This window comes from Eumetopias jubatus, unplaced genomic scaffold (assembly GCF_037043125.1).
Source record: "Eumetopias jubatus isolate StellerSeaLion01/CBP00866 unplaced genomic scaffold, mEumJub1_p1.0 scaffold_14, whole genome shotgun sequence".
NCBI classification, from domain to species: Eukaryota; Metazoa; Chordata; class Mammalia; order Carnivora; family Otariidae; genus Eumetopias; species Eumetopias jubatus.
In genome coordinates this window covers 62,999,537-63,020,703 of record NW_028274820.1, presented here as the reverse complement: position 1 = coordinate 63,020,703, position 21,167 = coordinate 62,999,537, and the positions used below count along the sequence as shown (strand labels likewise).

The 21,167-nt window shown below is 56.3% G+C and overlaps 1 protein-coding gene across 4 annotated transcripts in view; it reads left to right on the top strand.

Annotated features, from left to right (window-relative positions):
• CRHR2 (corticotropin releasing hormone receptor 2) overlaps positions 1-21,167 on the top strand; it is a 45,015-nt gene that overhangs the window by 22,641 nt on the left and 1,207 nt on the right. For 3 of the 4 annotated variants that reach the window (XM_088018208.1, XM_088018209.1, XM_028119360.2), the window contains 9 exons: positions 7,399-7,484; positions 8,923-9,032; positions 9,419-9,536; positions 11,375-11,528; positions 12,027-12,087; positions 13,546-13,618; positions 20,010-20,095; positions 20,279-20,414; positions 20,782-20,823. In XM_088018208.1, coding sequence (XP_087874334.1) covers positions 7,399-7,484; positions 8,923-9,032; positions 9,419-9,536; positions 11,375-11,528; positions 12,027-12,087; positions 13,546-13,618; positions 20,010-20,095; positions 20,279-20,414; positions 20,782-20,823 — 866 coding nt within the window. The remainder of the gene's footprint in view (positions 1-7,398; positions 7,485-8,922; positions 9,033-9,418; positions 9,537-11,374; positions 11,529-12,026; positions 12,088-13,545; positions 13,619-20,009; positions 20,096-20,278; positions 20,415-20,781; positions 20,824-21,167) is intronic. The other variant, XM_028119361.2, reaches the window with a different exon arrangement.

The window sequence follows — 21,167 nt, the reverse complement described above, 5'->3', positions numbered from 1 at the left end:
GTGGGAACAGATGGAGAGGAGACGTGGGTAGAGGGAACGGGGTCATGGAGGCTTTGAATGCCAGTCCAGGCCATGGGCCTCAATTCTGCCGGTGGTAGTGCTCCCAGCTGTTTATCCATAGCCCCATGGTGCAGGAACGGAATATTCTGGTGGGACACTGCTTGATTTTCAGGATGTACCTTTGAAATCTAAATGCAGGCTGGCTGAGAGCTTAAACCTTGCCCTTCCCCTCTCCTCCCCCCTACTCAGTATAAGTCACAGATGGAGCACCCTTTCCTGCCCACCTCCCCTAGCCCCGAGCAACCACTGCAGCATCTGGAACCCCAGAGCAAAGCCCCACCCCCAGTGACTCTCAGGGACCATCTCCGAGGGCCCCAAGTGCAGTCTACCGACCCGAAACCAGGTGCTCCAGAGCCTGGGCGGGGAGCTCTTGTTACACACCTGCAGGGGTGGAGGTTGGGGTGAGGGAGAGCAGGAGGAACCCGGGCCCACATTCAGGAGGGCAGATCTAAGTCCTGGCTGTGCCCTGCTTCACTGACAGCGAGGTCCCCCTCGTCTACGTCCCAGTGTCCTCATCTGTGTGGAGGGGACAGAAAATATGCTGTCCTTGTGAGGTCCCGTCACAACTGGGGAAAGGCTGCTGCTTGGGGTTCCCGGGAAGAGCTGGAGTGTTGTCAGCAGGGGCAGTAAAGAAAAAGGCCCAGAATAAGGAGCATTTGTGTCCTTGAGGGTCCTGTCCATGCCAAGATGGCTGTCCTTGTTCTGGGTGGTGTGTGGCCTCTGTCGTCTCTGAGAGCCACTGCAAGTCTGTGGCCCCTGGATGGTGTTGTGGGGGAGCAGTCTGTCTACACTCAGAGGGTCTGATCCCCAAAGGCCTCTGGAGAGAGGCAGGGCTTTGGCCCTCCGGAGCAATGCTGGTGTAGGTAAAGAGAGGACACAGGATTCTGCCAGTCCAAGATGTCTTCACCCCACATTACTTCACAGAAACTATGGTCGAAAGCTGGTTCCAATTCTGACCAGGCCATAGACTGCTTATCTCACCTTTGGGCAGGTCTTTCTCCCCTTTGGACCTCAGTTTCTCTGTATTAGTTGGGGGGTGAGCTTGACGAATTCTCGTGGTCCCCAAACCCTGAGGTACCTCTGCTCCACAGCAGTCTCTGCCTCAGGGGTCCCCCGTTCACCTTCTCCTCCCTGTTTCCCTGTGCAGGTCGCAGGCTGGCGTCATGGCGACAAGCCCATTGAGCATTGCTAGGGATGACTGGAAGGAGGCAGCCCCGCACAATAGAGGCTGGACCTGGGTGGTAGGCGCCTCCTCCCACTTGCACCAACCCTGGGGAGGCCAGTGATCTCACACAATGAGCTGGATTCCAATCATACCTCTTCCCTGTTTCATGGGCCCAGTGTGGGCTCCATTAAATGGCTCTGTGCCCCCTGACTCAGTTTCCCCACTGTCTACTCTAAGTATAGACATTTACCCCTGCCATGCCTACTCAACGATGGAAAGGCATCATGAGTGCAAAGTCCTTTGGAAATAAGGAGCTGAGGGTTTCCGGAGGTCCAGCTGGACTGTTGGGACCCTGAGAGCAGTGTCCACACAACACTGAAGAAATGGAATAGAAGTTCCCTGCTTCTCATCCCAGATGTCATAAGCAGCTGGCCCTGGGGAGGCCCTTCCCAACCTGATGTTTGTGTTGATGATGGCAGACTCCCAGTCTCTCAACCCATCATTCCTCCTAGGTCAGGCTGGTTCAGAGCTTGAAGGAGCATCCCCAGCTGCCACCCCCACCACCAATGGGCTGTGATCAGACCGAGACAGGAAATGTTCCAGCTGGGCCCCAAAGCAGGCCAGCCCTCATCAGCCGCACGGCATCCAAGTGATGCAGGGGTGTCGACTCTGGGAGAAGCTCTTCATTTGGGAAGCTCAGGGGAGCTATGCTGTCAGTACCATGACGGTGCCGCACTTTCCCAAATGGTGTCTTAACTGGAGGCAAAAAGCATGCTCCGCAGCATCATTGCCTGGTTCAGGCAGTGGGGATTTTTTTCCACAAAAGATAAGAAAGGTGACCAAGGTGAAGGGCAAAGATTTCCCAGCAAGGCCTCAAGCCAGACAGGAAGGTCATGGTCATATCTGGAGTAGCCCACCTCCCAGGGAAAGTCAGTAAGGGGGCTGAGGGTGGGGTGTCTGGCCCCTCAGGCATCTTCTGCCCTGGAGATCTGGACACGAACTGGCTAAGACAACTGCAGATGTGGCGCAAGTTCCTGCATCTTCTAGAACATGGTGGCTGGGTGACCCCCCAACATGTCACTGTCCCTCTTTGGGTTCCTCTAGACCAAATGAGGGAGAACCTACCTCCCCCTCTTACAGTCCCAGGAAGATGCCTGCTGACTCAGTTTCCAGGATGCTCTCCTGGGAACAGGGGAGGCTTTCTTGCCTGGAAGCGGGAGGACGCCTGACTGCAGGTTTGCTGTTTTGGACTACAGCCCCTACCCCGTGTGGGATGGTACTCTGGGCGGCAGCAGTTCTGACAGCGGTGCTCAGCCTCCCTGTGGCCTGTGTGGGAGACCCAGGCGCCTCCTGCAGGTGTGACTGTTTGGCATTTGCTGTGCAGCTTGGCAGAGCCTGGACGCCTGAGGTGGCAGAAAAGAACAGTCCTGCCCCAGGGTGGGCTAGGAGCAGCGAGCAGTGGAACCCTCAGGGGGCTGGAGCAGCCATGGAAGCACCTGGAGGAGCTAGGGCTGAAGCTGGGCCTCGAAGAGCAGCACAAATCAGTGTAATCTTCTCTCCTGGGCGGAATGCAGGGCCGGAGGGCTCTGTCTCAGGAGCTCTCCAAGGTCGCCCACAGGCTTTGGTGGGCAGCAGGGAGTGGGGAGAGGTAGCGTTCTGCTGTCCACAGTGCTGAAAGTTCCTGTCCTTAACGGTGACCTCATTCCTTCAGTCAATAGGGCTTCTGGCCCCATCCCACCTCCCTGCCAGCACCTCTTGCCCTAACTTCTTTTTTTTTTTAAGATTTTATTTATTTATTTGAGAGAGAGAGAATGAGAGAGAGCACATGAGAGGGGGGAGGGTCAGAGGGAGAAGCAGACTCCCCGCTGAGCAGGGAGCCCGATGCGGGACTCGATCCCGGGACTCCAGGATCATGACCTGAGCCGAAGGCAGTCGCTTAACCAACTGAGCCACCCAGGCGCCCTGCCCTAACTTCATGTCATTGTTTTCCCAGACATCCAATGACCATGTTGCTGCCCCTCCACCACTCACTCCCTGTGCCCCACCTGTCTCTTACACTCCCTCCCCCACAACTGCCACCCAAAAATGGTCCCTCACGGTCCCTGTCTCCCCTGCCTTGTCAGTTAGACCATCAGACATAGAAGGGCCAACGTAGGGAGCACTTGAAAGTGATACAGGGATGTTTGGAGTTGTTACGTAGCTCGATGGTAGTACTGGCATTCGGCGGGTTGAAAAGTCCTACACAACAGAGACCTGACCTCCCTGAGATGCCAACAGCATCTTTGAGCAACGATGTACATCGCATTAACTGAGAGGAGACACTGAGGCCAAGAGGGCAGGGACTTGGCTAAGGTCACTTCGCCAGCCAGCCAGAGACAAATCTACAGCCAGGAAAGCAGCCCCCCTCTTCTCGCAGCCAAGCTTCTGAACCACTTAGGTGACTGCCTGCACCAAGAACTCTCATCAGAAAGGGGTCAGCATCTGAAAGAGGAAAAGGCCACGGTAATGGGGCTTTTGACAGGCCAGGGGCACTTAGGGGGAAGAGACCTGGCACACTGCAGGGAACGGGGACCAGGATTCCCAGGCCACAGAGCCCGGCAAGAGAGGATCCTGCTTGCATCCTCCAGACCCTAATGCCCCTGGCAGACCACGCTGCACACCATCAGCATCGATCTTCGGCAGGGGCACTTGGGTTGCTGTGGCAACAGGCACCCCCCTCACCGCATCCAGCCCTGCGATCCCAGTCTGGCCACCTGCCCTCAGACTCTCCGTGCCCATCCTCCCATGGTTCCCAGGTTGGGGGGACTCCTCTCTCTTACTCTCTCCTGTCCAAAGCTGTGCTTGAGGGCACAGCGTCCTCATTAGCCAGCTTCCCGAAGAGCTGGGCATATCTGTCTTCCAGGCCTCTGGTACCTGGAGTCTGTCACCAGAACTACATCTCCAGGCACGACTGGGCCCCCAGAGGGAAGGCCCCTTCCTCCACACCCCATATCTCAGACCCTGCTTTCCAAGGTGTTGGCACATCCGAGTTGGTTTGATGCAGCCCATACGTATGTGATGGCTTATTCCTGCGGGGGATCCGGAGATTCCCATATGGTCTCTGCCTACCTGTCTGTCCCCAGGGAGCTTAAGTTCAGTAGCAAAGAAAAAAGGATCAGGTCCAAAAAGATGAAACCCATAGTGAATAATGGCAAATGCTCTAAAATAGATTTTTGGTTTTCAAACTATGGGTCAGAGCACAATAGTGGATGGCGAAGTCAAATTACTGAGTCATGACTAGCATTTGTATATAAAATAAAGAGAATTCATTAGAATAGAATAGGAAGAAAAATATCATAGCTGTGGTCAAGAGGAATTTTGCTTTGTGAAACCATCCTCACTAATGTAGGACGTGTGTGGGGTGGAGGTGGGGGTGTGGGTGGGTTTGTACTGGATTGTGACACCACATGGTGTGGCTCAAGGACAGTCAAATGTGAAGGCCCGTGTTTCAAGAGATGGCAAGGCCTAGAGGAGGCATTTGGAGGAAAAAAAAAGAAGAGATTGCTTAAACACCTGGAGTGCTGGGGAAGCCTGTGGGAGGAGATGGCACTTGCGCTATGGTTCAGAAGATAGGAAGGGGTTTGTCGGTGAGCCATGGGTGAGAGTGAGGAGGGCGTTTCAAGGCGGGGTTCAGCATAGAGCTGGCTATGTGCCAGGCCTGTTAGGGCAAACATCAAGTGCCATGTAGAGTGATGGCAGGAGAGGGGTGGATTCCAGAAAAAGAAAGCCAGGAGACAGAAGTCATAAAATTTGGTACCCCCCGAGGGGCACTGACATGAGGGACCAGAAAGGTCTCAGATTGGCAGCATCTCTACCCTGACTCCCTCTCATCCTCCAGCCCACCCCATGGTTAGTACCATCATGAGATATCATACTTTGGAAAGTATTCTGAGTTTCTGTCCTTGGTTAGCCCCACACCGATCAGTGGGACCAGACTCACACACCTAAACAACTCAGGCCAGGTTATGAGCGAGGGATGAAGTGTGAGGCCCAGACTATTAGGACTCTGGGGTGGGATGGAGTGGGGGACTCAGGAGAGAGAAATCTGTGAGATGGGAGCAATCAAAGAGGCCTTCCTGGAGGAAGGGGCTTAGCACTGAACTTCAGGAAAGCTGGATAACATCTCTGAACACATCCCTAGAAGATGAATGTTCTGCCCTTTGAACCAGAGCCTGGATCTTCCCTCAGACAGGCTGTTGAGAGGGACCTTAAACCCCAATCAGTAAGGGAGTGTTCATTTTACAAAAGGACCAGCCGTCCCCAGATACTTTTACATGGGTCCCTTTGACTCACCCCACACTCTGTCTTTAGTTAAGTAACATCACTAACCCTATGCATCAAAATTCTGTTAACACACAACCTTTCTGTAGTAAAACAGCCCTGAGGAAGGAGAAAACCCACGAGTGGATGTCGGTGCCACGGTGAAAGGCAAGCGGCTGGGGTCCTCACTTTGGGGTCAGGATTGCCTCGACTCCCACCAGGGCCAAGGGGGCAGCCACAGGCCAATAATAGCCCTTAATCTGAAAAACCTCTGAGCTCAGAGCACCAAATTCAAAAACAATTAACCTAATAGACTCTCCCCCATTGTTTCTGCTCCTCAGCAAGTGCTCCCTTAATAATCCCATTGCTTTGAACTCACTGTCAGCTCAACAGAGGTGGGTTTTTTGAGTAACTTAATTATTTCAGAACTCACTGTTTCCAGAAGCAATCTAAGTTTCCCCCTCCAGCTCTGTGACTCTGTGCTCTGGGAGCTATTTAATTAGCTCTGTAGTATATATCTAACAGCAACCCAAAAGAAAAACCCACAGACAACCCACTAGCCAGAGAGCAGAAAACCCCAGTACAAATCACCCCCAAGCCACGGATCATTCAGAATTTGTAAGCAAGTGGGGGAGGTCACATTCACACTCATGGGGCAAAGCAGAGTCTGACAAAGGGCTCTGGAGTTCTCAGGTGGGAGGGGTTCCTCCTGGCTGGAGGTTGAGGGTGGGCTGCCTGGCAGTGGTGGCTTAGGAGCTAGGACTGACTGTCACGCTGGGATTTCAAGAAAGGTAGGTATGAGCATTCTCTGATCTTCCTGCGTTCCCGGCGGGGGGGAGCCCGCACTTGTGGACATCAGACATTGGTTCTCTGAAGTGTCTGGGCAGATTCCAGTCAGACACTGAGAGATCTCACATGGTGCTCCTGCAGGCAGCCACAGCTCAAGACCGGCGACACAGTCCCGTTTCCCCAAGTGTCCCTCGTTCCTGTGTCCCACTGCTTGATAGCAAGGGGTTAAGAACATGCAACCTGAAGCCAGACCTCCTGGATTTGAATCCTGGCTCTACCCCTTCTCATTTAATTAGATTTTGACAAGTAGGGTAATCTCTTTGTGCCTCAGTTTCCTCTTCTGTAAAATGGGTTACTATTACTCATGGGGTTGCTGGGAGGATTGAATGGACGGGCGTAGCTAAAGCGGTTGCAAGACGGTCCGGTCTGTGGTGAACGCCACTCTGTGAAGGGTAGCTGGTATTAAAACGGAACTGCTGCTGGGAAAAAGTACGGATCTTGTACGTATAAAGTGAGAGAAGATGGGCGCCTGGGGGGCTCAGTCAGTGGAGTGGCTGCCTTCGGCTCAGGTCATGATCCCAGGGACCTGAGATCGAGCCCCGCACTGGGCTCCCTGCTCGGCGGAGAGCCTGCTTCTCCCTCTGCCTGCTCCCCCTGCTTGTGCTCTCCTGCTTTCTCTCTCTCTCTCTCTCTCTGTCAAATAAACAAAATCTTCAAAAAATAATAATTATAAATAAAAATAAAATGAGAGAAGAATGGAAATTTTTGGGTATGCGGAAAGCAGCAAATCTTCAGCCACAACCCAGGGCTCCCAGTCAGGTTCAGTTCCAAACAAAATTAAAGAAGGTAGACAAGATGCTAGTCAAAGATTGTATTAAAAATGGGTTTTATCCTGCCTTTCAGCTGGTAAGCCTTTTGCACAATTTTCACCTAAATGACTTTCCCGTGAACTTTTAGATGTGTGTTGTGTTTCCTGGCCTAGAGAGGCTGAGAAGTATGAACCTTATCCTGTGGGCACCCGGTAGCCAGGGAGTGTTCTTGAGGAGGGGAATGACCTGCCTCTTGGTGGTTGGCATCTTTTGTAGGGAATGCCTATCGAGAGTGCTTGGAGAATGGGACATGGGCTTCACGGATCAACTACTCACAGTGTGAGCCCATTTTGGATGATAAGGTGAGTGGCCCCCACCTGCCCCACCTGCCCCACCCCTCATCCCTCTACAGGTATCAGGACTCAGGTTGAGCAGAGAGCATCCTGAGGGTGACAGAACTGGTCCTTGTGCAGCCCAGCCACACATTTTTGCACTTCTTCCCCCTGCCTCCACATCCTGTCCCCTGCTCAGTGACACCACGGGAGAGAAGGGGGACACAGACCCCCACCTTCGGGAGAGCCCTGGCTAGCAGAGAACAAAACCATGTCTGGCATGTGACACAAGAAGGGAATGATGGTGTGACCAGTGTCCCAACATCTAACAGGCTATGTGACTTCCTTCCTCCTCCTCTGGGCCTCAGTTTCCCCATCTAGCATCTGATTCTATGGCTCCACCTGGAAACGAACACAGCCTCCGGAAGGCTGGGCCCCACGGGAATCTGGGTCCCGCTCACACCTCAGCAGCCCCCTTGCTCTGGAACTGGGCTCCAGGCTTCGTGTGGTGCCAGCCTCCTCCCCTTTGAAGTTACGCCTCACTCCTGACCCAAAATGACACATCCCACCTCCACCCCCCCCATTCACCCATTACAGCCCCCAGCAAGGCTGCAACTTTCCCCAAGAAGTCCTGGTTCAGAGGAAAACCATTGAGCTACCCTGAGAAAGGGATGCTACAAAATGTGAGCCAGAAGCGGTCTGCAATAGGGCCACAGGAGCGGCAAGTGGGATGGGTCATAAAGAAGGAGGCTCCCGCCAGACCTCTGGCCTCACCTCTCCACCCGACAGCCTCTCTGAGCAGGGGCAAACCACGGTGGGCGGGGGGTCAGGGGGTAGCCTGCCCTGGCAAGAAGGAGTACTTTGTCACTGCCTCTGCTTAGAAATTGCCAGCATGTGATGATCATAAAAACGCTTTTATTTGGCGTTAATATTGCTCTTAACTTCTCTACAGACATTGCGCCCCCTCACTGCTACATCCGGGACAGACTGATCCCAGGGCACCCTCCAGGCTTCCCAGAGCTTGCTGCTTCTGAGGCAGGAGGGCAGGTTGGCTCCATTATACAGATGTCAAAACTGAGGTCCAGAGGTAGAAATCAACTCACCCTCAGTCACTCAGCCAGCCAGGGTCTGAGCTGAGGTTAAACACAGGTGTGGCAGCTCCCAGTCTGGAATTAAAAAGACAAGAAAATGTAGACAGCCTCACCTCTGGCATATCCCAGAAGATGTTATGTCCAAAGCTGCCCCCAAACTGCATGTCAGGGGGGTCTGACTGCAGCCCTTTGTCTCGACCAAGAGCTGCCCACAGCCAACAGGAGTGAGCACTGGGAGCCAGATGTGGGGATGACACTTGAAGCCACTTTCTGCCTCCAAGGTCACGACACACAGGGTGGCCATAGCTGGAGTGCCCAGCCCCACCCTCTGTGTGCCCCATGCTTCCATCCGCCTGTGTGTCTGTCTGTCTGTCCAGCAGAGGAAGTACGACCTGCACTACCGCGTCGCCCTCATTGTCAACTACCTGGGTCACTGCATTTCTGTGGTCGCCCTCGTGGCCGCCTTCCTGCTTTTCCTGGCCCTGCGGTGAGTCGTCCCCGCTCCGCGGCCTGCTGCTTTTCCCTGCCCCTCCCCCACAGCACCCCCTTCACCCCTCCCACACGGTCTTGCCTCCACTCGGCAGGGTAGGGGGACCCTGAAGCCAGTGGACAGAGGGGTCTGGGGGGGCTGCCAGGACACTGACCGCTGGCAGGCATGCACGATGCAAAGGGGGAGCTGGCTCAGAGAGATCCAGCTGTGGCCACCGCGAAGGGGAATGTGGCTCGCCGTGCAGCCCTGCCTTCACCCGAGACTGAGTCTCTTACCTGGCCTCGGGGTGGGGGGACCCAGTCCCAGCTGATTCCTGACCCCAGGCAGAGCCCGTCTCAGCTCGCTCCTGATCCTGCCTGATCCCTGACCTGGGCCTCCCACAGGAGTATCCGCTGTCTGCGGAACGTGATTCACTGGAATCTGATCACCACCTTTATCCTGCGCAATGTCATGTGGTTCCTGCTGCAGCTCATCGACCACGAAGTGCACGAGAGCAATGAGGTCACCAGGCCGAGGCTTGGGGCTGGGGGGCTCCGGGCTCTGGGGGCACCAACCTCTCTTGCCCAGTCCTCAGGTGTAGACCCGAGCCTGAGCTCATCTCTCCCCCAATCATTGTCCCTCCCGAGCTGGGCCCAGAGTCAGGCTGGGTAGGGGTGGGGCAGGGGCTGCTGCCAGGCCTGGGTCTTGGGAGCAGCACAGACAGCAAAGTGGACTGGTTTGGCCTGTTCCACTCTCCATCTTCTGAATCCAGGACCTCCCAAAGACCCCTTAGAGAAGAAGAGGCTGGAACTAAGCTCCGTTGGGCTTTATCTCAATTCCGGTGAGAGCCCTGTGGGGATTATTTTCCCCATTATACAGACCTGGAAACTGAGGCTCAGGGAGGTTAGGTGACACTGTAATGATGCCTCCACATCTAAGCCAGCAGGATCTTGACCAGGCCACCCCACGTGTCATCTATCCACCCTAGAGCTGTGTCAACTGCTGTGGTACTATGTCCAAGTCACTGCAAAACCCGAGACTAACGAGGCCAAGCACAGAGTCCTGTGGCACACCATTAGAGACTTCTCAATACATTTTCTTTGAACGGTGGACCTGAGCAGATACCCAGTCTGGTTTGACCCTTAACTTGGCCCCCCATTAAGCCCTGCCTCGGCACTCACTGAGTCCAATCCAGTTTGGGGATGCCCTGCAGCCCCATATTAGCTTGAACTGATAAAATGTTGCTTAACTTGGAAAAAAAAGCAGGGTTGGGAGGAGCTTCCTACCTCAGCAGGCCTTTTTGAGAAGAGGAGACAGACAACCTCGTGGGGCCCGAGATCAGGGCTGGGACCCTGGGGGAAAGCTACAGAGGCAGAGACCAGCTGAGCACAGGACCCAACTGACAGCCGGAGCCGTCAGCGCCGGACAGAGAAGGGATGCGCTGTCTGCGGGACAGAGAACACCCATCACAGGGCTCCCCTGACCACCGTCCCCCAGATCCCAACCTCGGCTCTGAGGGTACCCTGGGGACAAAGCCTGGGGAGCGGTGGCCAGGTCAGGAGGCCTGAGAGCTGGCCATGGCTCGCTGCAGCCCTAGACAGGCTTTTACTCTGCCTGCACCCCCATCTCCCCTCTGCAGGGTACTTGGGAGGGTAGCTCTGTTCAAAGGGACAGGGACAAAGGCAAATGGCAACAACCCTCATTTCTTGGTACCTGCCTTAGCCAGCCTGCCTCTCTAGCTGCCCTGTAAGACGCCATTAGTAGTTTCTCATGTCACAGTGGGGTTCAGTGGGGTATGGCAACCTGCCCCGGAGATGGTGAGGCTCCACCCAGAGCCAGCAGTGATCGTTCTAAGCCCAGAATCTGCCCAAACCAGAGATTTTGGAGAATCATCTCGATGGCTGCACCTCACCTTCATAACCCCTGCACTATTATTTATATAACAACTTGCTTTTAATTGACTCACTCCTTTTTTTCTGTGTGAAATTTCCCATTTCATCCCTAAATGGAAACCTTGCTGTGGACCGAAGGTGACTCTCAAAAAACTGACCATGAAAACACAACAGTGTTGTTCAGTCCTAGCCTCTGTCCGCAGAAAGCTCAGGGCCAGACTCCCTCTTTCTTTATGAAAAAGGGAGATTAGAAAGTGCTGGGGGAGAAGCCAAAGAAGGCACCGGTGCAGGCTGGCGTCTTAACTTCATCCCAAACAGCGAGAGAGAATTGGGTGGAACGTGAAGCTTCCCAGAGTGAGATTGGAGGGTCTTGAACGCATGTCCACAAGGTGACTCCTGGCGGGTGCCCGCGCCATGCACTGGGGCCCTGGCCCCAGGCAGCCCCTGACTGCCACCTGCCCCGTGCAGGTCTGGTGCCGCTGCGTCACCACCATCTTCAACTACTTCGTGGTGACCAACTTCTTCTGGATGTTTGTCGAGGGCTGCTACCTGCACACGGCCATCGTCATGACCTACTCCACCGAGCACCTGCGCAAGGGGCTCTTCCTCTTCATCGGATGGTGTGAGGGTCCCTGGGGGCCGCGGGGCCTGGTGGGGAGGGGCAGTGCTTACGAGGTCACCTCCTTTCATCTTGGGTCCAAGGACAGGTGCACAGCCCTGCCTGCCGTCCCCAGGACAGGCTGAGGATGCAGCCCCTCCCTCCCATTGCTGGTGAGGAAGAAGCGAGCAGTCCCTCCAACAGCACATTTTACAAATAGCTCTCCTCTCCTTGCCTGGGAAGACCAATCCAAAGGTGTTTGTCTCTGGTTTCGGAAGACAAGCTGGCCAGCTCCACTTCTCTATCGAACAATCTCAGAAAAGTCATGCTGTCACCTCATCTGTCTGACCCACTTAGAGAGGTTGCTGAGAGAGGGGGAAGCGGGGTTCAGGATGGGGCCACGGATGGCCTGCAGTTGGATGATTGGTCCCAGGCCCCTTGTGGTCCCCTCACCCTGTGTTCTACAAGAGGGCCCTTGACCATCTGTCTGTCCACTGTAGCCTATGTCTGTCTTTCTTTCAGGCATCCCCTGTCCCATCATCGTTGCCTGGGCCATTGGCAAACTCTACTATGAAAATGAACTGTAAGTAGGACCGGCCACCTGCAGGGGTCAGAGGGGTGTCAGGAAAGGTCAGGCAAGGGCTCCAGACAGGCCTTGGGGCAGGAATTGGAGCCCTACCAGGACAGATTTACTTTCCCATTGTCCCTATATTGAGAAGATATGCCTGGCACCCAGAGATACTCGTGTGGTAGGTGTCATGAGTTAGGAACCATGGGTCTTTTAAGTGCCCTAATGCATGACCCCTTTGGCCTTCGGTAAGGCCTCCTCCTCGGAGTGGCAGGTCTGGCCCAGGGTATATAGAGGAGGTCAAGTGCTGGAGGCTGTCAGCCTAGAGCACATCCAAGGCTGTGTCAATGCGCCTTTCACAGACCCGTGGGCCAGAGAAGTGGGCACTTGTTTTATTCTGGCATTGCAGTCCCTGCCTGGGGTACATTGTCCCATCCTGCCACCCTCCCTGCACCAGAGATGTTGATATCTAAGCCACACCCAGATGATGGCAATTCTGGCCATGGCTCAGCCAAGCAGTAGCTGGGAAGCTGGGTGCCCCAAGTTAAAACTAGAGGGGACAAGGGAGTGTCAGTCTCTGGATACAAATCTCCAAGGGGTCTCCGAGGCTGGAGAGAGCAGGTAAGATTTGGGGGCAGGGGCAGAACTGGGGTGCCATGAAACGTAGTGAGCTTCCTGTCAAAGGGGGTGTTCAAGCAAAGACCAGAAACCCCAGTGCTGGGAGGTGGCGCCAGGGGAGATTCCTGTCTAAGGCAGTGTGCACTGGATGACCTCTAAAGTTTCAGAGGACACAGTCAGAATTTCCCAAAGTCCATGTGGCCCTTCCTGAGGTCTAGTAGGAGTGGTTGACGGAGCCAGACTGCGTCCTGGCCCCACCCCTTCCCTTGGACTCTGAAGCTTCTACACCCACCCGCATCCCCAGAGAATAACCAGGCCTCCGGTAGCAGCAGGCCCCCTTCACCGGGTGAATGAGGCCTCAGCTCAGAGAAAGGCCGGGGTCCAGGGCTGGAGAAGACTCCCACCTCTACAGCTGCTGCTTTGTGCGGCTGAGTGCCTGGCGTGCGGGACGGCAGGTCCCGAGCAATGCAGGAACGGGTGCTATAGGGTGCTTGGGCCCTGGGCCAGCAAGGGGGAGCCCAGCTGTCCCTTCATTCGTGAACCTCCTGCCTGCCCAGCCCTGGGTGCCACAGTCTGGCATAGGGTAGGGGAGTGAGGAGGGAGGTGTGGGGAGACCCAGGGCCTGCCCTCAGTCCAGCTGGGGAGACCAGACCCTCCATGGAGGGCAAAAGGCAGCCCAGGGGTGCAGCTGGGATGGTCAGAGGGGCCAGGGCCGTCCACCCAGGCATTTTGGGAAGGCACAGCCCTAGAGATTGGGTCTCGGGAAGGGTCAAGCCAGAGAACCCTGGGCCCAAGTCTACTGTGGTGGCCAGACCGTGGCTCGGCAGGCCGCTCACAACCACCCCATCTTTGCAGGTGCTGGTTTGGCAAGGAGCCCGGCGACCTGGTGGACTATATTTATCAAGGCCCCAGCATCCTTGTGCTCTTGGTAGGTCCTCAGTGGGGGCCCAGAGAGGGCTGGGCATGGGGACGACGCAGAGGACCCACCCACCAGGGATGCTGGGGAAGAATATGGCCCCTTGCACCCCCTCTGTACACACCACCCCACTCCCTGGCAGCCCCCTCCCACTATCCTTACTCCATGCTCCATGTCCTGCTGCGGCCCCTTCAACTCTGGCCCTCGGGTTCTTCCTCTGGGCAGAGAATGGGTCTGACTGGCAGATTTCTAGTGCCCCCCACATCTGACATCCCCTTGCCAGGTACTGAGACAGCCAGGCGAGGGGGCCACTGATGGCAAGAGAAGGGTGTGCGGACTTCTATTCAGCTCAGACCTACATCCCCCTCTGCCCCCAGCGACCCCCTCTGAGGCCCAGCCCACCGCCCCCAGCCTGGAGCGGTGGTACCAGAATGAAGCCTAATGAGCAATTGTTCCTTGTCCAGCTCCCTGCTCTTTGCCAAATGTATTCGCGTTTAAGGTATAATTGCCACCACGTCTTTAATCCACAACGAGCTTTAATTAAGGTAGAGGCTGCATTCGGCAAAAATGAACCCATTATATATCATACATTTTAAAAAAGAGAGACATGCAAAAAACCCCCATAAGAAATTGGCATTTACGTAAGACTTATTTCAGGCTTGGTAATTTCAGGCTTCTATATGCACCAGCTTCCTTAAAGGGCCACACACTTCTTGTGGGATACATGAGAGAGAGAGAGAGAGAGAGAGAGAGAGAGAGCGCCATCCTACCCTTGCACACAGCAGGTGCCTAATGGGGGTTCTGTGGTCTACCTTGGAGACAATTACTGTTATCTCTTTCATTTCCTGACTCCTCCTTTTTGTGACTTCATCTGGGATTCATTTGTTCCCCATCTTTGGAGTGCCCTTGATGTATATGAACTGGAGATGACTAGGGAGGTTTTCTACCCACTGCCGGAAATTCGGAAATTCCACCTTATCTCAGAGGCAGAAGCCAGTCCTTGTCAGCGGGGGGTGGGGGGGGGCGGCCAGGAGTGACCTTGGAGTCCCAGCTGCAATGTGTCACTGGTCGCCACCCTCAGTGTGAACGGAAACCCTTTGAGAGCCGTCCCCTCCCAGGCTACTGCTGAGAGCCCATCCTGGAAGGATTAAGGCTTTTCATGAATCTGGGACCCCGCCAAGAAGGCTGGCCTGGGTGGGGCTTCAGCAATAGTGGGGAGAGAGCCCCTGGCTGCAAGGATGCTGGGCAGCGTGAGGAGATGAACAGAGAAAGGGAGACGGGCATGGAGGGCTCCGTGTCAGCCCCCACTCCCTGCCTGTTCCTCCCTGCCCCTTTCTCTGCTTCCCCCCGCACCACTTGGCCCAAGAGCCCTTTGCGTCTCCCTTTGGGCCTAGCCCACCCCCCACACCCAGCTATTGCACTTATGGGGCTTCCAGGTTCCGCACTGAGCCTGTCCAACAGCTCCATCTTCATAACTTCCAAATCTCACATCGTCTGTGCCTGGAAATAGGAATTATGATCCCCATTTTACAGCTGAGGAAGTTGAGATGAAACTGCCTGCCCCAAGTCACCACTAGGAGCTAGCTGAGCTGAGACGCAGGGGCCGGTTACCCACCCCCTGCCTGTCCTCTGGTTTCATACATGCTCAGTAGCCCGCCACCCCTGCCCTCCCCTGATTCATGGCTGCATTTCTGCTGCTGAAAGACATGACTGAGCTTATTTCTGGGTTCCAGGAAGTGAATTGGCTGGTTCGGTTTGCAGAAAGCTGTTGTGACTGTGTTGTCATGGGAAAAGCATGTGGCACTTACTGGGTCCCGCTCTGGACCAGGCACGGGGCTCGGGGCTCTCCATGAGTATTTTTACCCGCATCGACCTTCTGAGACAGGCTCTGTGGTGTCCCTTTTGGACTGGTGAGGACGCAGAAACTCAGGGAGGTTAATGAAGCAACTTGCCCAAGGCCACGCGAGTGCCAGAATTAGAGCCATGTGACAAGAACTTGGTGCCAGGCGTTCACTTGGAAGGTGGTCCCAGGAAGCACTGTGAGGGGTGGGAGTGGAAGACAAGGCGGGGAGGAAGCCCGGGTGAGGTGATGAGCCGGCTTCCATGGGCACAACCACGTGGAAGAGTGTCAGAATAGCCCCCTGCTGAAGGCTCGGAAGCTGGATCACTTCTCCGCACACGTCCTGCCTCATCAGCGGAGGTTGCCCCCCAGGACATGAACCCTGCATATTTCCAGGTCCCTCTGTTGTGAGGCTGAGCTCCCCTGGCGCCAGAGGAAGCCTGAGGCTGAGAAGTGTCCCCGGCAACTGCAGGGACCCCCGGCTGGGCTCCCACGGGGCACGGAGCATTGGGTCTGTCTGACTAAAGTCTCCTCGTTCTGTGTGCCTCCCAGCAATGCCCCAGCAGCCCCGGTTCCACATGCAAATTCCAGGCCCCCCACCTGCCCCTGGGAACATCTGGGGTGAGCCCAAGATCTGCATTTGGACGAAGGGCCCCGGGTACCTTGGATGTGTACACTGGAGTTGGAGAACCGTGGTGCCCGGGGCCCGGGTGCCAGGCAGGGATGCACGTTGTCTGGGCTTCCTCTGCGGCCCAGGCAGGGCCCTGCACAGAGTAGTCCTTGGGGCATGGGCCTTTGAGGCTTCACCTGCCTAGAGCATGCCAACAGGAGGAGAAAGCTGAGGCACCTGGTGAGGACTAGGCCCCAGACGGGTCTCCAGGCTTCTGGGGGAACCCCCAAGTCCATCTGGCCAACACTGGGCTCCACAGATGCCCGTGGGACAGATAGATGGGCCGTGTTTAACTGACCCGGCAGATGTGCAGTGTGGGAAACTGAGAGCAGGGGAACAGTGAGAGGCGGGACCTGAGCTGTGTTGGCAGCACCCCAGTAAACCTGCCCCATACCCAGACCTGGAGGGAGCAGGGCCTGTCTCCGAGGCTGGGAGCCATGTCTGGAGCCCAGGAGGCAGAAACGTCAGTCCCCTTTCCGTCTCCCTCTCTGCTTGCCTCTGCACAAGCGACAGTGAAGTTCGAGGAGGGTCTCCCATGAGCACCAGATTTAGCAAGTACCCTCATGGTCTCCAGGGGTGGGGAGGACCCAGGGTGCTCTGCACTGGTGAGATGGATCGGTTTACTTTCTCTGCCTTGGTGGGAGGCGCTATGCCGTGGGGCATCCTGGAACAAGCCCTGGTCACGGCCCCCTGGGGTTTGGGACCCTGAGGGACCTCCTCGCTTGGAGCCTTGGTTTCTCACCTCTAACACCACGATGCCAGTCCCTGCTTCATGGGGTCACCAGGAGGACCCATGGTAGCCCTGGGGCTCCGCCTCCAGCCTGTCCCCCTCGTACCTGGAGCCACGGGTCTGGCTCCAGCGCTGATGGGCCTTGCGGTGCGCTCCTGAGCTCCGATCACCCCTCCCTGGTGGTGTGGCCAGTGCCTTCCCTCCGCGTCCTTGCATCTGGCCCAGATTTCATGAACTCCCACATGAGCAACAGCATGACACAGAGGTCAGGAGGCGGACGCTGAGGCCAGCTCGCTTCAAATCCTGACACCAGGGCCTCCTACCTGTGTGGTGTGGGCAAGCCATAGAGCCTAGCCGAACCTCAGTTTGTACATCTGTAAAATGGGAATAATGATCACACCTACCGCATAAAGTCAGCTGCTGGAGGAGTAGCCATGAAGTGCTTGGAACAAAACCTGGAATGGTGTGTGTCCTGGGCCATGTTAGGGAGCACTAAGCCTCCCTTGTCTGTCCCCGTAGCCACCATAATACCCAGATCCCCAGTCTGGGCCTGACACGCACCACCACCTGCCAGGCTGGGGCTCTGACCAGGCAGGGGCGCCCCTCCCACAGAGCCTCCTTAGGAGCGACCGTGCCAGTGGGAGCTGCCGGCATCAGAGCTCCAGGAAACACGGGGCAGGAGCGAAGCTAGACTTCTCCAGGGGAGCTTCTCCAGGGGGTCTGGCCTTACCCTTTCACCTCAAACCCTCTCCCCTCTGCATGCTCAGAGCCCCTGCCATGCAGGCTGCCCTAGGAACATTCTGGGCTGGGAGGGCCCTGCAGCTGCTATTCTAGAAGGGGGTAGATTTCAATGCTTGGGCTCACCTTAGCCACAGTAGCTGCCAACTGGCCTATCTCCTCCGCCCCAGGGCTTTCTCCCCTGGAACACAGTCCCCCACCATCCTTCAGCCCCCAGCTCAAGGACCATTTCTCTAGGCCTTTCTGACCCCTTTCTGCCCGGCCACAAAACTTCTGGGAGCAGGGACCTAACACATGGCAAGTTAACTCACTGAATGAATGAACGAACGAATGAATGAGTGAGTGAGTGAAAGAAACTAGACTGGACAAGGCTAGGGTACAATAATAGCCAGCGCTCACTGAAGGACTCGGATTTGGGGTTGGAGGAAGTGGGAGGTCCAAGAGTGGAGAGCTCTGTGTGGGCTGGGGCCCCGAGGCTCCCTGGAGAAGGAGGGAAGACACCTGTGGTGGGGTGAGGTGGAGAAGATGCTGTGAAGGGGGTGGCTGGGGACAAGGAAAGAGTGACTTTCAGACTTCCCAGGCCCAGGCAGAGATGGAGTGGGGGCAGCATCACTGACTGCCTGCCTCACATGAGTAGGGGGGACAAGGCTTGTATCCCAGCTCCTCGGCACCAGACCCTGTCCCTGCTCTTGCCTCAGCACATGGAACAGGACCCTCAGCCGGGAAGTGCTCTGCAGCTTATTGACGGAATGGAAGCATGGGGTGGGGGAGGAGTAGATAAACTGATGAATGGATTGTTGAGTAGGTATTTGGATGGATGGATGGATGGATGGATGGATGGATGGATGGATGGATGGATAATTGAATGAATTGGTTAGTGGGTTGATGGATGATGGGTAAATAGATTGAATGCAGGGAATGTGCCAGAAATCAGAATATATTTTGATTCCAACAGGCTCTACTGTCACAGAAGTCAGAAAGAATCAGAAAAGGTCAAGTCTTTTGTACCACTTGTACAAGAAAATTAAGATTGATCTAAATTAAGATTGACCTTGTGATCCAAGGGAATATACCAGAAACCCAGGAGCCAGAAATTAGATGAGCCTTAAGGAGCAGGGTGCAGCAGGCCCCTGGCTGAAGGCTTCCCGCCCACCCCTCACCCTGGGTTCTGCAGGCCATGCCACCGTGGGCGTGAGAGCTGCCGGCTGAGGTTGAAGAGCAGCCCGAGCCCTCCAGGCCCCCAGATCCTCCTCTGGCTTTGGGGTCGTGCAGAGGCCAGAGGGCTCTCTCTTCCCTGGTGTCTGCCAGTGTCCCCCCACTCTCAGCCTGGGGTCCAGAACTTAGGAGGGCTTAAGAAGTGACGGATTCTTGGGACAGAGCCTCGGGCGGAACGTGTGTGTGTGTGTGTGTGTGTGTGTGTGTGTGCGCGTGCACACACATGTACTCACACGGTGCATATGCCTGAGCCAGCAGACGCCCTCTGACCCATGGGCACTTCCTTGGGAGAGATTTGAAAGAAAGGGAATCTCACTTTCCTGTCTGCTCACGTTTGGAGATGGATGGAGAGAAACGCCAGCATGCCCACGTCCCCAGATCCACAGGCGCTCATGTGAACACGCTCACACAAGCACAGAGAACAGACCCCCCCCCCACCCCGAAGCATTTGGAGGGCAGCGCACAGCCACACAGACAAGCCAGTGCGGATGGACGAGACACTGGCAGGCCCACAGAGACCATCCACAGCACGAGCATGCCTCGGGCGGCCCCGCAGGCCAGTCCTGGGAAGAGACTGGATGCATCGGCTCTGATGCCGAGAAAAGACTCAAAAGGAAGATAAATGAGGCCCTTCCAGGAGCCTTGGAGCCAGCCCAGCAGCCCAGCAGCCCATTCATCTTCATGGCCTCAGACGTGCCTGGGAAGCATTTTCCTGGGTGCAAGGGAGGGCTGGTGAGAGATCAGTCACTCCCTCTGGCCAGGTCCACTCCCCCAGGGTAGCAGGGCCTCAGGGGAACCCTCAGTCGACAAGGGGGCGCCCTGCAGCAGACAGGGCAAGGGACTGGGGTGGAGTCCTGGGCGGCTTCACCTGTGGCATCCCCGAGTGGGGCAGGGGGGTGGGGGACTTTCTGAGGAGCCATGCCTCAGGAGAAGTGGCCTTTGTGTCCTTGGTCACTGCCTCCAAGGCTCCTTTCCCCCCTCGGGTCTGAAGGTGGAGAAGCGGGCCGTGGAGCCTTCAGGGGACGGGGACTTCTGCCCGTCCTGGTGAGGGAGAAGCATAGGCCTTGGGACCGCAGGCAGGGGCTGGGGCGACGGGTAGGACGTATGTGTGCATGGGACGTGGGGTTCAGTGGGTTATAGGGGGAAGTGGCTGCCTCTCGGTTCATTCCCCATCTCACGGTCCTTCTTTCTTCGCCTTCCCTCCCTCCAGGTCAATTTTGTATTTCTTTTCAACATCGTCAGGATCCTCATGACAAAACTGCGAGCATCCACCACATCGGAGATGATCCAGTACAGGTGGATGATGGGTGCCTTAACCCCCAGAGGACAGAGACGAGGAGGGCATCCGGGCAGGGCCCTCCAAATCCTCCTAGTCCTCAGCCAGCGAGCTTGCTCGGGGCCCCAGAAGAAATGGCCCCTGAGTGGGACCCTGCCTGCAGTGTGGGCTCAGACCAGTCTTGTCACCCTCTCACTTCCCAGGAAGGCGGTAAAGGCCACCCTGGTCCTGCTGCCCCTCCTGGGCATCACCTACATGCTCTTCTTTGTCAACCCTGGGGAGGACGACCTGTCGCAGATTGTGTTCATCTATTTCAACTCCTTCCTGCAATCCTTCCAGGTGGGCTGTGGGACAAGATGGGGCACCAGTGTCCTCACAGAGACCTCACACGGGACATGGTTCACACTGAAACATAAGTGCATGCACACACTGAACCCCAGCCCCGGGCCCTGGCACCCCCACCCCAGGGGTCAGGCGGGCTCACCCCCTGACTGGCTCTTGATCACACTAGCCTGCACCTCCTGGTGGCCCAGCACCTGTTCTGAGGATTCCTGACAGCCTGTCGCTTCCCGTGGGCCCCAGTACACCCGCACCATGAGGGGTGGGCTCCCCTCCAGCTCTGGGGTCCCGGGCCCAGGTGTTCCCAGCCATCCCTGCAGAGTGGCTCCCCAAGCAGGTCACTGACCCTTCCCTCCTTCCTTTCCAGGGTTTCTTTGTGTCTGTCTTCTACTGCTTCTTCAATGGAGAGGTATGAGACCAGGCTCCAGGGCCGTCCTCAGTTCCCAGCCCAGCGGAGGGTCCCTGGCTCTGCTCAGCTCTGCCCTGGACAGGGGAGGGGAAGGCCGGAGGAACCACACCCAGCTTTGGGAAACAGGAGTCCTGCTCGAGCGTCTCGAACCAGCTTAGGAGGTCACCTGTGCAGGCCGGAAACAATAGGCCGGCACTTCACAAAGGCACTTGGAGGGCTGGCTGGTCAGGGAGCCCAGGCTGCAGGGTCTCCTGGAAGGAGGAGCCAGGGCACAGCGGGTAACAGGCGAAGGCATTCCAGGAGCGGGCCAGGTGCGAGCTGAGCACCCAGGCCTTGATGGACGC